This window comes from Muscardinus avellanarius (assembly GCF_963383645.1).
Source record: "Muscardinus avellanarius genome assembly, chromosome: 17".
NCBI classification, from domain to species: Eukaryota; Metazoa; Chordata; class Mammalia; order Rodentia; family Gliridae; genus Muscardinus; species Muscardinus avellanarius.
Genome location: NC_137803.1, coordinates 38,627,351 through 38,644,235, shown reverse-complemented (window position 1 = coordinate 38,644,235; position 16,885 = coordinate 38,627,351). Strand labels below are relative to the sequence as shown.

Sequence of the window (16,885 nt, the reverse complement as noted above, 5' to 3'; positions counted from 1 at the left end):
ACAAATGTCAAGAGAAGACTCCAGTAGAATTCTACAAGTGCTTATCTAAAATCATAGTTTTGGGATTGATATTCATATTTGATAGTACCCATCTGTCTGAAAAACATAAGTATCTCATTAGAGTTCAGTTTTAACAGGTGAACATTTTCAATCAGGGTAACAGTCAACATTAACTTTGAACTCTGAATAAGAAAGATGTTCTCCCCCTCAAAAAAATAAGAATTACATTCTTCTCACAGCTATATTTTTTACTAACATTTTTAAAGTATAGTCAAGAGCCAGGCATGTTGGTGCACACTTGCCCATCCTAGTACTTGGGAGGGTGAGACAGGAGGATTGTAGGTTTGAGGACAGCCTCAGCAAGTAATGAGACTTTCATCAACCTAGTGAGACCCTGTTTAAAAATAAATAAAAAATTAAACTGAGGGTGTAGTGGGGAGGTAAAATGCCCCTGGGCTCAATCCCCATTACCACACACAAAAAGTATACTCAACTATTATTCTTTTTAAAACATTATCAGTAAAAATGTTGTGGATTATATTTTTCTCATTAATTAAGTATACATTATCATGAATTTGCCTCTAGACCAGCAAAGCCTAAAATATTTACTGTGTACTTTTTTTTTGGGGGGGGGGGTAGGGTGGAATCTGATTCCCCTGCTTAGTTCTTGCAGGCTTCAAGAACTAAGATATAGGACTGACCACTTCTGAGGGCTTACACTGTCTACTGGGTGAGGCACATACAAAATGCTTTGAAAACCTACCTGATGTTAAAACACCTTACAGAAGACAGATTGAAACTGTACTTACTCATTCAATATTTGCACAACTATAATCCGAAATGATGGACACACAATTTAGAGGAAGGAAGATTATTTGCTCACAATTTTTGGAGATTTGAAAGTTCATTTCATACAAGGCTGGCACCTGCAGAGCTCCAGACATGACAGAAGGAAGAGGAGAGAGGAAGAGAGCAAAAGGCTCTGTTCCTCACACCCTGGAGGCCGGAAGCAGAGAGAGGAGAGGACCTTATAGAATCCCCAAGGCCACCACTCAGGAACCCCTTTTTAGCAGCCAAGCCCTGCTTTCAACATTGCTGCCTTGTATGGGGGAGGGCATTCTAAATCCAAACCATTACCATACTGAACCAATTCTCATTAGATTCTAGCTAAAACAATACAAAACAAAATTAAATATTCTTCATTGAATTTCAACAAAACCCAGAGTTTCATGAAATAATATTAAAACTTCCCAGGATACAGTTCAGAATTACTCAGCATAAATTGAAATATTAAACATTTCAGTTTACAAAAAACAATCAATAGATGCCAACCAAATATGAAAAAAAATATTGGAAAAGCCCCAAATTTAAAGCAGCTATTATAACCATATTTCATGAAGTAAGGGCAAACATGTTTCAGATGAATCAAACATGTTTCAGATGTATCTGCAGTACAAGCAAGGCCTGTACCATCCAAAGCCTGTGCCATCCTCCCGTGCCCTTGGGGAGCGTTAGCCTTTTTTATCTTTATCTGCTAGAAGTTATTTATTATGTAAACTTGTCTTTAAAATATGAAGACCCTGGGCTACAACTCTTTTGTGTAATTGGTAATTGCCTCAGAGCCTACGCAGTACCCAGGCCCTGGCTACTTTTTACATTTTGAAATTAATACCAAAGCAATTTTCCAATACTGGCACATTCCCCATCAGTTAATACATTTTATAATGTTTGAAATATATTGTGAAATTTTCAAAGACTAGCTATCCAAAGGCTTTAAAAGTCAAAAGGCTTTAAAAGTCAAAAGTCCTTTTTGAGTCAAAAGGAAGGTGCTAACACATAAGCCATGAGACCATTTATTTCTTCAAAAAACACCTAGCACCTGCATTGTGCCAGATAACCATTCTTTCCACTAGAGATAACAGCAATAAACAAAATATTGACCCTACCCTTATGGAACCCACCACACTACTGAGAGAGATAGGCAGTAAGTAAGTGTTAAACAAATATATGTATAAACTATATTTATATAACATATTTTAAGTAATATTAAGGCATACAAGGAAAATAAAATACTATAAGGCAAAAAAATGACCATAAAGTGATAATTATTTGGGATTGAGTGGCTAAGGAAGGCTTTCTTTGAGAAAGTGACAATTAAGGAAAAATATTAATGGATGGAGAGGTTAATCAAAATTAGAACATCCTAAACAGAGGATACAGCACATGCCAAGGCTTAGAGTAGGAACATTGGGAAAGCAGGTTGTTAACCTGAGCAACTGGGCTGATGGGGAGGAATGGGATTTGCAAGAGAAAAATGAAAATTCTGTTGGAGTAGTTTGAGATACTGATTATATATGAAATTAGAGATAAAGCTGGCAGTCATTGACATAGATATAAGAACTAAGGACCAACCCCAGGACATTCCATCATTTAAAAGCCAAGCAAAGAAGAGGGTGTTGGTGATATGGGAGGAGAGTTAGGTCAAGAAAGATCAAAGAAGAAATGGAGGAGGGGAGTTTTGATATCATGGTTAGTTTCCATCCAGTACAACCTAAGGAATGGAGCATGAAGTCAGCTCATTTATCTCCAGGCTTTCCTCTTATACCATCTCAGACTGCCCTTTCTTGTGTTGGTAACAAGGAGCCAAGGCAAATTAGCAGAGGCCACATTCTGCCTCAGGCTCTGCCACAGTATCTTGCTAGCCAAAGAAAATGAGAATATAATTAAAGCCAACCCAATGCAGAGCAGGATTGGAAGAAGCCAAATAAGCCTTTTGGGTATCACTTTTCCATGATAAAGCTGTTAAAGTTAGCCCCAGTGTGCCTAGGAAACTCATGAACTCTGGCTCTGTTTTTTTTTTTTTTTTTTGGTGCATTGTATTCATACATCATAATGGGGTAAAAAAAATTGTGTAGACATTAATGCACATATCACCCAGCTAGCCCCTACCCATTCCCCACCCCATTCCTCCTTCTCATGCTTGGCTTAGTGGTTGACTTAGATATGTTTAACTACATCATGTACATACTGCTCCTCACACCCTCCAATTCCCTCAGTTAGGTTGTCTTATTTGCTCTTCTATAGGATTTCTTTTTTCATCTAGAGTTCCTCCTATGACCCATTTCTCCTTAGCTTTCATATGTTAGGGAAAGTATCTGATTTCTTATTTTTTGTGACTGACTAATCTCACTTAGCATAATGTCCTCCAGTTCCATCCATTTCCCTATAAATGATGTAATTGTGTTTTATTATGGCTCAGTAAAATTCCATTGTGTACATATCCCACAGTTTTGTAATCCATTCATCTGTTGATGGACATCTTGACAATTGTGCAGCTATGAACATAGATACACATGCATTAGTTTGGTAGTTTGGTTTCCTTTCTTTTGGGTAGATATCCAGAAGTGGTATTGCTAGATCAAATGGTAAATTTGTTCCCATTCTTCTGAGGATTCTCCATACTGTTTCCAAAGTGGTTTCACTAATTTGCAATCCCACAGGCTCTGTTAATGTTCATAGCTAAAATATATTCCAGGTGTATCAAGGGTTAGTCTTTTAGGGGTCTGTATTATAGTATGTTCCTTTAAATTATTCAAACATCAAACAGCCCCACCAGAGTCATACTGAGCTGATCAAACTTTATAGTCTCCCATCACATTAGCTCAACAAACTAAAACATATTGCTCTCCAAATACAATCAGATAAAGACATTGTTCTTTTCTGGTGCTTAGTGAGGAACCTCATGGAAATTCAGTTTTATTTTGCTTTATGGCATGTATAATTATTGTGTTAAATTGGGTGATTTTCAAATTTTGCTTTTAAATTAATCTTTGCTATTTGCTACATTTTAATCTGCCAAATTAGTTGGTCTCTTCTGATAGCAAAAGTACTATCAATACACTTAATTGAGTGAAATTAGCTGTGAGGTGCAAATGAAATCTCAGCCCTATAAACCACAAACCTGATTCTTCTCCCACAGTGCAATCTATGGTTGAAAGTGGCTCCTAAAGAAATGGAATTTTGCATTTGGGAGGCTGAGACAGGAGGATTGTGGTTCACGGACAGCCTCAGCTACTTAATGAGGCCCTTTGCAACTTAGTGAGACCCTGTTTCAAAATAAAGACCAAAAAATAGGGCTGGAGTACTTGTAGCTCAGAGGTAGAACATGCCACTGGGTCCCATCCCCAGTACCACAAAAAAAAAAAGAAATGCAAATTTTATGATTAACAGCAGGACCATAAAGATAAGCATTTGTACTTTAAGGTAGATTAATTTATTGGAGGAAAAAGAAACAAATGTTGGAAACAGCAGCCATTTCCTTCTTTTACATTTGATTTATTTACACTTGATATCTATCTTCATGTAAAGATTGGAGACACACTAGTCTGAGAAGTCAAGGGCCTTGGTTCATAAACCATTTTGCTCAACCAGGTATGGTGGTACATACCTATAATCTCAGTACTTGGAAAGCTGAGACAAGTAGGATCACAGGTTTGAGGCTAGTCTCAACAACCTAGCAAGACTCTGCTTCAAAATAAAAAATAAAACAAGGCTGGGATTACAACTTAGAGATAGAATCCCCCTGGGTTCAAACACCAGTAACACACACACACACACACACACACACACACACACACACACACACTTGGCTTTACCACTCACTCAATCTGTGATCCCAGCTTTCTTACACCTCTCTAGATCTCAATTTCCTCATCTATAAAATAAGAATATTATTCCTAATCCAAGACCCTTTTCTTAAGCTGGTAGGCAATATTAGTGTTTGCCAATACCCAGGTCATTTCTTCTTCTTGGAGAGGTTTTATCCAGACAGATATAACAAAAAGCATCATATCATATTCAGATTATAGAAAACCTGCATACAATACAGTCTCTCTGCCCTTCCAAGACAATAGAGAAGCACACATGTTCCAAGAGGTACAGCCACCAGACTGGCTGGACCTATTTTGCAATAAGTGATATTATTAATATCATCATGATGACTTTTCCTAGTCTGTAGTCTCTCTTTGCACCTTAGTAAGGAAATGTTAGAAGTCAGCAGAACAGAAAGAAAAGAGCTTACATACCGGCAACAAGGAGCTTGAAACCATTCTGATGTTTTCCTTCCCTAAAGTTCCTCTAAGAAGGCCTCTTCCTCATGATGTGATGTATGCAGGATGGGCATTCCATGAAAGCCATCTTTGCTGGGATTCTGGGATTCTAATTTTTAATAGTCTGGCCCTTTACTAACTGGGTTGTGTGTCTTATAGGTACGAGACATCTCTGTTGGATTTGGTTCAATCTTTGAGCCCAAGCTCTGCTCCCAAACCTCAGTCCCATCACTCCAGAGAAGCTGGGTCCTGGAATCAAAGTAAATTCCAACTAAGTCCTCAAAAATCCATCTGGATGAAGATGGGGGCACGTAGGACCCCTGAAGACCTGGAGGAGAATCAAATTCTAGAAGATATATTTTTCATATGACTCCAAAGCACATGTTACAAATTTTCCATAGGAAATTTGTGGGTTTCTTCACATACTGATCTAGGGTGTTATTTTATTCAAAGTAATTGTTTCTCTCCATTAATTGTTTCTATCTTACTGAAATCTTGTTATGTCTTGAATATAGAAATCATTCTAAGAACCCAGGATGTTGTGGATCAGACCAATCAGTAGTTACACACTCAGGGTGAGTGGGCTAGGGACAGTATCTTTTCAATGCCAAGTAGAGCTTAAAATCAGAATGTTTTCTGCATTACAGATACCATTGTATATTCAGCATCATTCCAAGAGTGTTTCCTTCTCAATATTTTGCTAGAAAAGTTTGGCTCTTTTTTATACAAAAGGAAAACTTTTCAGCATAAAAGTGGCCCCTTTGTAATGTAAGCACTGTTTTTCTCTTCATTCCCTTGTTCCCTTATAAGTACTTCTAATAAGCGTGGTCATTTAATTCTGAAGTTGGAGTTAGTGCACCTGCCATCACAATCAACACTGGGCACCGAGTGTGAGTCATTGCTAGTCAAGCCTGGTGGCTACATATCCCATTAGCAAAGACTATGGACTAGAGGGAAGGACCCAAGCAGTCCTTGTAAACAAACAGCATAAAATCACATCTCTCTGGAGAAACATTTTTCTTACAAATATTCAGGTGACCACCCCTCTGATTTTCCAGGATGAATTAAAAGTAAGCTCTAGGGATTCCTGTTGACCCAAGTGCCAAGTGTGTTCACACCCCATCTCATATGCTTTTGTGAACATCCACGATTGTATCTGGGGAAAATGTCACTAGAAGGAAGATGGAATGCCCCTGCTTCGGGCTGACAGGCTTCCTCTGGCCCTCCTGCTGGCCCTACATGTGCTCAGTCTAGGAAAGCCAGGTCGAGCAGCCTCCTTGACCAAGATCCAGATCTCGTCTTAGCCTCCCCCATCACCTCTGCCCAGCCTTCCTTCACTCAGGTCATTTTGTTTGTTTTGGAGGAGAGAAAAAAGGAGCCTCCCAATATCATATTCTTAATTCAAGGTAAATATAAAATCAGGACTAACTAATTAAAGTCACTTCCTTGAAAATTTGAAAATCATTGTAGATTGCAATTTTCTCTTAAAGCTCATGCCTATGAAAGTAACCAAATCAGTTTCATCTTATTCCAAAAAATCCTTGGAATATGGAGCTTTCTGTGGTATATCAAAAGTAAGTGTATGGCAAACCAAGCGCTCTCAGCCATTTTTTCAAAGTTTGGTTTCCAGAACTATCTTTTCCCTCTCCATGTGTCATAACTAACTCAAGTGTAGCTCACTCCTTTTGACCAGCCATAAACACCAATGTCCTTACTGCTCTCTGGAGTAAGAGAATCCAGAAGGATCAAGAAGAGGATTATAATTTTTTAAGACTCTTGTTTGCCTTTAGAAGAATCAAGTAGAGCCTAGAAACAAAAGGCTTTTGGGGTTATATACTAGTGAATGAAGCTAGTTTGCTTCTTCGCCTCCTCTAAATGGAGAGATTGAAGGGAAAAAGATGGACTCTCAGCACAGCATTCACCAACATAACTGTCATATGCCACCCCCCCATCAGTTGCCTTCTCTATCCTGTAGACATTTTGTTGGTGTGGGGCAGTAGTATATGAATTTATATATAATCTGGTATCTCCATGATCAATTGAATAATACATGTTAACATTTTAATATGTTTTACATTTTCTTTGAGGTGTGTTGTTGCAGAGCCTTGAGGGTTAACCTAATTCCAGACTGTCCCACCAAGGGAGGGTCTGGCACAAAAAGCTCTGCCTTCCCTTGTTAAATCTCCTGACTGGCTGGTTGGGGTTTGCTTGCCCAGCCCTATCTGTTTCCCCAAAGTAAGACTTACTGAGGGTACTGTGTGTAGTGCCCACATTGCCCACTCTCTTACCCACCAACCACCCTGTGGGAGAAAAACCTATCAGTGCTTGTAAAATGAAAAAGGACAAAGTATGAAAGTATGCCCCTTGAAACTCACTAAGTAAAGCCTAAAGTTCTTGATTTAGAAAATCAAGGTTAATCAAGTAAAAACATATGCTGATGTCACCCTTCCAGGAGGCTTACCTGTCTTTATCCAAACTGGATCCCCATGGTGGGGACTCAGCCAAAACACCCCAAATGCCACAAGGAGGGAGGAACTCTTTCTCTTCTTGTGGAGCCACTCATCTCACTGGGCCCTGCCTCTAGCACCAGGTTCCTCCTGGAGATTTGCCAGCTAGAGCCTGCAGGAAGGAGAGGGACCTACAGGAGCAAAGTTGGGTGCAATCTGCTGAGAGGTGGAGGCTCTGACAGACCCTCCCACAGTTGCATTTATCCTCAGCTCAGCATGTGTTATTTTTAATGTGGGCAAATGTTTATATATGTCTGAAATTTTCAGTTTAATAATTTATCTTTTGGGCTATTTTCCCCATGTGGTTTTGATACTGAGTTTTCCTCAGTACTTCCTTATGAATGCAACAGAAGCTTGTGGTCAACCAGAAGAAAGGAAATAGTGTGTACGTGCTAGTTATTTTTCCTGGTGTGGCTCCAGCTCATCCACATCACAGACACCAAGCCTCCTCTAGGTTGCTGAAATGGAAGATTGAATCTGTGCACAGCTCTGGGTCCTTTCTGTGTTCCTATCCCCATAGCTGCTCAAGAAGAAGAACAGCACTTGGAGACAGGACACATGGTTGGCTTGATTCCTGGAATGCTACTATCTGAGATTACCAGATTACCCAGGGCTTCAGCTGGGATGGCCACAGACCCCTCCCTCAGAGGCAGAGAGAGCAAGCGCAGAGTCTTCACTCAACCACCTCTCAAGCTGGAAGTGAAATGAGGAAAATGTGTCCCATTTGTCCCAAGGTTTCCTGCAGATGAGGGGTGATCCTAGTCCTCAGAGGGTGGGTGAGCTGGCGACTAGAGAACAGACAAGAGGCCAGCCACATGGTCCGTTGAAATTGCTCTTCAAGCCACAGGTCCTCAGCCCTAGAGTCCCACCGTTCCATTGAGAAGTGAGACCTTCTCACATCTCAGGCTTCAGCTTCATAGCTACTTTTCCCTCCTATCACCTCCAGCACATCTGCATGCACACACATATGCACAGAGAGAGAGCTGGGTAAGCGCCTTGCTTTAATCCATGTGTGCTGCTACAACAAAACACCTGAAGCTGGGTAATTTATAAAGAGCAGACACTTATTTCTTACTTCTGGAGGCTAGAAAGTCTGGGATCAAGATGCTAGCAGGTTCTGCTGTCTAATGAGACTGCATTCTCCAGAGGGGCAGAAGACTATGTCTGCATGTAGCTGAAGAGCTGACCAAATGGCAAGCTGACCAAATGCTGCCTGAAGCCCCTCTTCTAAGGGTCTTACCCCTAAATGAGGAAGGGGCACTTTTCTCCTAATCACCTCTCAAAGCTCCACCTCTTTTTTTTTTTTTTCCTAGTACTGGGGATGGAATCCAAGGCCATTGTACCTCTGAGCTACACCCAGCCTTTTTTTTTTTTTAGTCTTTTTTTTTGTGTGTGAAACAGGGTCTCACTGAGTTGCGAAGGGCCTCCCTAAGTAGCTGGGGCTGTCCCGGAACTGTGATCCTCCTGTATTACAAGAGTACACCACCTGCTTTAAAACTCCACCTCTCAATACCATCATGTTAGCATGTATGTAATCCTAGTACTTGGGAGGCTGAGAGGATTGTAGGTTCAAGACCAGCCTCAGTAACTTAGCAAGAGTCTCAGCAACCTAACAACCCCTGTTTCAAACACACAAAACATAAATGGCTGGGTTGTAACTCAGAAGTAGAATGCTCCTGGTTTCAATCCCCAGTACCACAAAACTAACTAAATAAATACCATCATATTAGCAACACTTGAACTTTGGAAAGGACACATTCAAACCACACACCTAGAAAATGCTGCCAGCCTTTTCTTCCTGCACCCATCATAAATCTATCATGTCCCAGAGTCACAGAATTCTGTGGTTAGATTGGACCTTAGAAACCATGTAATACAATATCTACCTTGGAAAACCCAGCCTTAGTACTTAAGCTATATAAAATTAGGCATGTTGCCTATACCCCGTGAGCTTCAGATACAATGGTTTATAAAATCACTTTGTAGCCAGGCGTGGTGGCGCACACTTGCAATCCCCATGCTTGGGAGGCGGAGACAAGAGGATCGCACAGGTTCGAAGTCAGCTGTGCTGGCTTAAGAGACCCTGTTTCTAAATTTAAATGTTAAAAGAAATAGGTCTGGGAGTGTAGCCCAGAGGTAGAAGGGCTTCCAGGAACCCCAGTATCACCAAAAAAAAAAAAAAATCACTTGTAAAAATAAAGGTGATTATTGTACATTGGGGTTTAGTATCTAGATTGCTGACTTGGGCCTTGAATGATGAGATCAAGTACCCATGAAAGTGGGGCTGGGAGGGTGTCCTGGGGAGCCAGAAGGAATGCTGAAGGGGGTTTCTTGAAACATGGAGGAACCAGAAGGCCCAGGAATAAGAAGCAGTGTTGGCCTGTGAGGGAAAGTAGAAGTAGTTGGACAGAAGACCAGGCCCGTTCCGGGGCTGGCTTCTCCCTCTCCTCCCCTGTGGTGCACAGCTGGGCAGCACTGGCCTCACCACACAGACACAGCCCTGGCCTGACCACTGGCAGGATGCCCTGGTCCCACTGCCCTTTGCCTGTCCTGCAGTTAAGAAACCATGGCTTCTCCTTGATTTCTTCCGGGTGCAACCCCATTCATCCTCCTCCACATCCTTCCATCTACTCTAAGCCCAGAGGCGGCCAGTCCAGGGTTGAGATGAGGGCGCCTGAGGAACGGAAGACTGACTCTTGCTGCTGCCAGTTAAGATGGAATGAACTTCATAGCTCCCGTTCTCTGTGTTCTCCTCCCAGCCACAAGTGATTTAAACTAGTTGGATTTATATAACACTGGGAAGTGGTAAACTGTGTAAATTTGCTATGTTTTCCAGAGACAGTTATTTATGGAGGGGCATTTTTAACTCAAGTGCTAGAAGTGTTAAATCATCATAATAAATTCATGCTATTCAGACTTTCTTACATTGTAATAAATTTTTTTCTAAGCATGAATGAGGAGATCCATGATTCCTCTAATATACCATTATGTATTTCTTCTCAAAATGACACAGCTTACTACCTCGAGTTGGAGAATGATAGAAGAAGATTTGCTGTGTTGAAGGGAAAGAGTCCAGCAGTGATGAGTGAGAAGGTCCTCGGGAGCAGCGATGTCGGGCTGAACTCTTGTTTGCTTTCTGCCCCAAGGAGGAGCAGCCATACCAGGGGAGGAGCTGGCGGGCATTGCAGCCCCTCAGCCTCCCACCTGGGTTTAGCCTTGAGCAGAGAAATGGGGCCAGGGACCCTGGAGGCCTTTTGTCTCGTCCTGTCCAGTGGCAGGTGTCAATGGGGTGCTAATAGAAAGTCAGCTGTCTCCCCATGATGATGAATCTGCGCCCAAAGCACCAGTCTGGGTACAAAGCTGTTTCTCCCCTCCTGTACCTTACTTGGGAGGCTGCCTGGGCCCTAAGATTAGATTCTCCAGGGGTCTGTGATCCAAACCATTCAGGAAGCACTTGCTGACTGTCCACAATGTGTTGGGCAAAGTGCAGTGGCACCATTGTCAGTTTCCAGCAGCACCTGGTGCAGGGAGGCAGAAGGTGAAGCTGAACTGCAATCAGTTTCCTGAGGTCAGTGAATCAGAGGTCTGGATGGCAGCCTTTTCCCAGGCAGAGGAGCCATGTGTTCAAAGGCATGAGGACAAGGAACCCAAGGTAAGTGAGCTTATAGACAGCCTTGAATGAGAAGCCTATTGTTTAAACCTTGAGGAGCAGCAGGGCCTGGTGGGAAGAAGCCTAGAGCTTCTTCTGTGCTCCAATAGAGGCCTAAATCTTCACCAGTCCAAACTCTGCCTCTCAGCACAGTTTAGATGGCACATGTATGCATGCCTGCCTTTGCCTTTGCCTAGCTCAGAGTCTGCATGGGGATCAGATGAAAAGCTGCTCATACGCCTTCTGGTTGAACAACTGCACAGAGCTTTCTACACATCAGATGTTCTCAGAGTTCAGCAGAAGGCTAGCAAGGGGCAGAGGCCCCTCTGAAGCATGGCGAGCAGGGGACTCCTCGGCAGCCAGGAGAAGCAGAGCCTACAGCTCCTGATGGATCATTGCAGCTCCCCACTGACCGCAACCACCTCGGGCAATGCCTCCAGCCTGGACACCCCACCGCCACTCTGTCCCAGTTTCAGAGTGCAATCTACCTCTGTTTCTCCCACCAGGCTGGAACCTCATTGCCCCATACAAGGTCCTGACTTCTCAGGATGCCCCTGGCTCTGCAGACATACGTTTGAGGAGCATTCGCCGCAGGCAAAACCGAGAGCTGCCCTGTGACGGAGGCCTCTGAGTCATGGTCCACATGGCCCCCTGTCTCCCCTGGGGTACCTGTGGGTGGCGAGCCCCCTCCTGACTCCGGGCTCCACTCCCTAGCTCAAGCCCCTTCCACCTGTGCCTTCTCTCCTCAGAACAGAATGGCTGGTGATACTGTGTTCCCACATGGCTGGTCAGGGTGCTCCTGGGGAGGGGTGGATGGGCATCCCCAGCTGTTTCTGAGCCAGTGCTGGTTAGTGTTCGCTGAATTGGTTGGAGAAGCTGTAGTGGTCTCTTGATGATGCTGCCCAGGACGCAGCTCCTCATGCCTGGGTTTGAGGTTCTCTCTTTTCAGACCACTCAGCTTGTGGCCTGGGAATTGGTCCCTGGAATGTGTGTCCCCAGGCTGACAGCCAATGGTCAAGCCAGCCATCCCCCTCCACACACACAGAGGCATTTTATTTTTAATTCAGATTACAAAAAAGTTTTAAAAATAAATATGTAGACTCTTGTATACCCTTTACCTATATTCCCCAAGTTTCACTCGTTTGCTCCATCACTCAACCTTTCTCACACAAACACCTAAACCATTACTTTTTTCTTGTAATATTTAACAGTAAATTGTAGACCTAATACATTTCTTCATTACAAATAGTTTATCATGTTTCCTAAAAATAAGGACAAGCTGTTACATAATCACATCCAATCATCAAAATCAATAAATTAATACTAAAATAGCATTGTTATGTAACCTATCAACCTTATCTAAACATCGTCAATTGTTGCATTAATGTCCCCAATAAGAAACAACATAAAAAACAAGATCTGGCCAAGGATCAAATCCAGGATTGCAATGCACTTTGTTGTCATATCTCTAGATGAATACAAGCCATTTATTTCATACAGTGTTCCCCAGTTTGGATTTGTCTGATGTATCCTGATGATTACAGTCGGGTTATAAATTCTAGTAAGTGATGTAGTGTCCTTCTCAGTACATTGGTCCAGGAAGCCCTTGATAGTTTTGTTGTATTCCAAGTTCTAATGACATCCATCGCCTAGTTAGGCTGGTGTTAGCCAGATTTCTTTACCATAAGATTAACTTTCCCTTGATAATTTATAAATACCTTGTGGGAGTGTTTTAAATACTTTTGAGTGTATGTAAATACTTCTCATATTTCTTTACCCAGTAGTTTCATCACCCATTGAAGACTGATCACATTCCATCTATAAATCCTTGGTCTTCCCCTGCCTACTCTTTTCCATCAGCCTAGTGCTAGAATGGAGACTGAAAAGTAAATAGTTCACCTCTTGTCCTCAGAGCCTTCTGAGGCTGGAACTGCATATGCAGAACAATGTGCAACAGCGTGTGAACCGGAGACCAGTGAAGGGGTTTCCGCTCTGGGAGCAATAGGAAGTCGGAAAACAGGTGCTCAGTTGGACAGGGGACCTTAGACCCTGGCCCTTGCTCCCAGAGGAATGAAAGGCCAGAACCACCAGGCTTCTTTTAAAACCCCTTCAGTGCTGGGCAAGGTGGGAGAGAGCGGCCTTGTCAAGAGTGTGCCAGGCCTGGGGTGCTTCAAAGGGGCTCATGGAGGACACCCCCCCCACAACCCTCACCTCTTCTCATGCACTCAACAAACATTGCTGAGCACCTGTTTTGTGCCAGACACTAGAGAGTAAGCTCAAGATCCAGCATGTTCTCAACAGTTCTTGGTTAAAAGGGTGGCTGCCTTAAGCCGAGAGACTCCCAGGGCCACTCAGCGCTCAGAGGAAGGCAGCAAGTTTCTCTGTCCAGAGTCAAGGGCAGAACAAAGTGGCAGTCGAAACACTGTGCTGAGTCTTCTGAGAGGCTCCTCTGCAGTGCTGGGCTGGGGACACTCGGCTCATGCACCTCCTCTGCTGTTTCTCTTCACTGCCCTTCCCAGCCCTTGGCATAGAGCTCAGGGCATACTGTAATTGGCCCAGACCTTGAAACCCAAGATACCTACTCACTTTGCAAAGGAGGAAACTGAGGCCAGGGAGAATTGAGCCTTCCCGGGACAGGCTAGGCTCCACTCTTCTATCCTGCAGAAGAGCTGCAGTTAGGTTCTGTGCCTTTGTTAGAGATCTAAAAACATAGCCAAGAGGCTTCTGAGACACAAGTCATGCATGTACCTTTAATAGGGAGGCTCTCCCAAGATAACCCAGTAGCTCTGTGTATGGCCTCTGCTGTCAGGAGCCCTGCCCTGCCCTGGCTCTCCTGCTCATGGGAGTCATGGGACCTCTGCACTCCATCAGCTCATCCACCCCAGGGCCCAGGACTGTCAGGATGTTAACTGGGATGGTGTCTGTGGTGGTTGAGCAGTACACAGATAATTTTAAATGAGACCTGTGCCTTTCCGCGCCTAGTCCTTGCCTATCTAGAGCATCGTACAATTTTTCAGAAAGTCTGGGGATCCTTTGTTCCTTAACACCTCCATGTTGAGATCTGTTTGGCACCTGTTCTTGCTCTGACACAGCCCAGATGTCTCTTCCTCCCCAGTTTGGGCTGCCTGGGCCCCTACACGGTCCTACTACATCACCCTGCAACTGTCTCGCTTGTCAGGGAACCTCGTACCGGGGAATGGGGACAGCTGATTTTTTATCCTGGCTTCATTACTTTCTTGTAGTGTGATTTGTGGCAAGTTACCTACCTTGTACAGCCTTCTGATTATTCATCTGTGAAGTAGGTTGAGAATATCTTGCAGAACCACTCCCCAGATTAGCGATAACACCCTAACACACCTCACACTGTGCCTAGAAGGTGGCTACTTGTGTGTTGTCTTCAATTCCTTACGTAGTACACTAACTGTTGGTTGAACAAATTAGGGACAAATGTACTCCCTCATTCCAAGGTAATTTTCATTTAAAATCAGCACTAATCAGCCTCAAGTCTAAGCTAAAGACAAAGGCTGATGATGAGATCCGAGGCCCTGAGCAGGGCTGCATGCAGTGAGGAGTGGGGCAGGTGCATTGGGTGAGCACAGCACCCCACATGCTAGTTATGAGGGCTGCCCAGGAGCCTGTGTCCTGCCCGAGCAGAGTGAAAATGACCCACAGTGGCCTTGCTTCTGAGGCCCCTCTCTAGTCCCCAAGAGGAAATCAGGGAGTGGGAGGAGACCAGATTGGCAGCTCCGGGGCCTGTGGACTTCCTGCCACCCCAAAGTCCACAACTCCAGAGCTGGGTCGCAGGAAAAGGGAAAGAGAGAGGGGCAATGACTAAGGTGAGTCTTGTCACCCTGAGGATGAGAGACATCTTGGCATTTGCGTTAGAGAAGTGGGGGCTTCGAGATTGTTGGCATGTCCTGTCAAAACTGAGTGATGGAGAACCAGTTTTCATTGATTTTAAGAATTTGCTTAGAGTTTTCTCCAGAGTTCAATGTCCTGGGAAACAGCTGTCATAGCCCAAAAAGCTTCTGAATTTCAGGCAGCTGAAAAAATGTTAATAAATATTACAGTTATTTCCATTTAATTTCCTCTCCTTGTTAATATGAAAAGCAAACTGGATCTGTAGGGCTCTGGCTCCCCGCAGTCCCTGCTGTCCCTGCCACCAGCAGACGCTACTGAGGCCACGCTAGTAACCTGTCACTGCCTTCAAGCTCAGGCCATCAAGGGAAGAAATGGACAGACACCCTGGTCAATATAGCGACTGCCCTATCTCTTTCTTTCTTCCTTCCTTCCTTCCTTCCTTCCTTCCTTCCTTCATTTTTCAGTACTGGAGATGGAACCCAGGGGCATTCTAACTCCAAGCTTTACCTCCAGCCCTATTTTTTATTCTTTATTTTGAAACTGGGTCTCACTGTTTTGCAAAGGGCCTCACTAAGTAGCTGAGGCTGGCCGCAAACGAATCCTACAGTCTCAGCCTCCCGAATGCTGAGATTACAAGCATGCGCCACCATGCCCTGCTGATACTGCTGTTTCTTAAGAGGGAAATGGAGAATACAAAGGGGGGGAAATGTAGTGAGAAACGGGAGGTGGGAGTCATGAATAAGGGCTGGAGAGAGGGGAGTGTGGAGAATGTGTAGCTGAGGGGCGTTCACAGTCTCAAAGAGCCTTGAGGTGAAGACTAGCAGCCAGGCAGATAGACAGGTCTTCTACTCTAGGTAATCTGGTCAAGGGACTTAACCTCTCTGAGCTATATTTTTCTGGGATAATGGTACCTACACCATAGGATTATTGTGGAAAAATAGATGAGATTATAACTAAATGGCTCTTAACATGGTGTATAGCACAGAGAAATCACCCCGTAAGTGATAGCTACGCCCCTGTCTCAAAGAGTGAAGACCCATGGGTAGAGTGACTGGACGGCATTCTCCCACAGCACCCCACAGTCTGGAAAGTTACCATCTGGCTCTGCATCTCCACACTGAAAACACAGATGAAGCCAAGTGCCTGCCACAACACACCCCACACTGATACACCTGAATACCAGGATAAACAAGAAAAACTGTAATGCCCGCTGCCTCTGGGCAGGAAAAGGGTGGCTGGAATAAGGCGTGGGAAGATTTCACTGCATCCTTTTTCCTACTTTTCGAATTGTATAAATACATTACCTATTCAAAAAATAGATAAATTTTTTAAATGCAAAGATGAAATTAGTCTGAAGCCTGAGGCCATACAAACCAGAAGGAGGGTGGCTACAGACAGCGGCGGCCACGGTGGCATTGAGATGCTCCTGGGGGAGAGGAAAAGGCAACGGGAGCAGATGTGGCACAGGCTTATCAGCTAATTGGGGTCTCAGGGAAAAGGCAGTGAGAGAGCCGGAGGGCTGCACCACAACTGCACAGCGATTCTCCAGGAGTGCCACGGGGAGGCTGGACTTCACAGAAAACAGCCCAAGTGTCCTGGTGTCAGGTCTCGGCCTGCACCCTGAGGATGCACTGTGGATGTACTGGAATCAAGGCAGGAAAGAGGAGATGATCTCAGCCTGAACCTCACATTCTGAGTACCTCTGCTTTTAAAGCATTTCCCAGAGCATCCTTGGGGTGAGGTGGAGCTGGGCATGATGG

General features: G+C 44.0%; 1 protein-coding gene across 3 annotated transcripts in view; it reads left to right on the top strand.

Annotated features, from left to right (window-relative positions):
• KIAA1328 overlaps window positions 1–5,478 on the top strand; it is a gene marked incomplete at both ends in the record, with an annotated part of 310,165 nt that extends 304,687 nt beyond the window's left edge. For all 3 annotated transcript variants that reach the window (XM_080714414.1, XM_080714413.1, XM_080714412.1), the window contains one exon: window positions 5,268–5,478. In XM_080714414.1, the coding sequence (XP_080570540.1) occupies window positions 5,268–5,478 (211 nt within the window). The remainder of the gene's footprint in view (window positions 1–5,267) is intronic.
• Window positions 5,479–16,885: the final 11,407 nt, after the last annotated feature.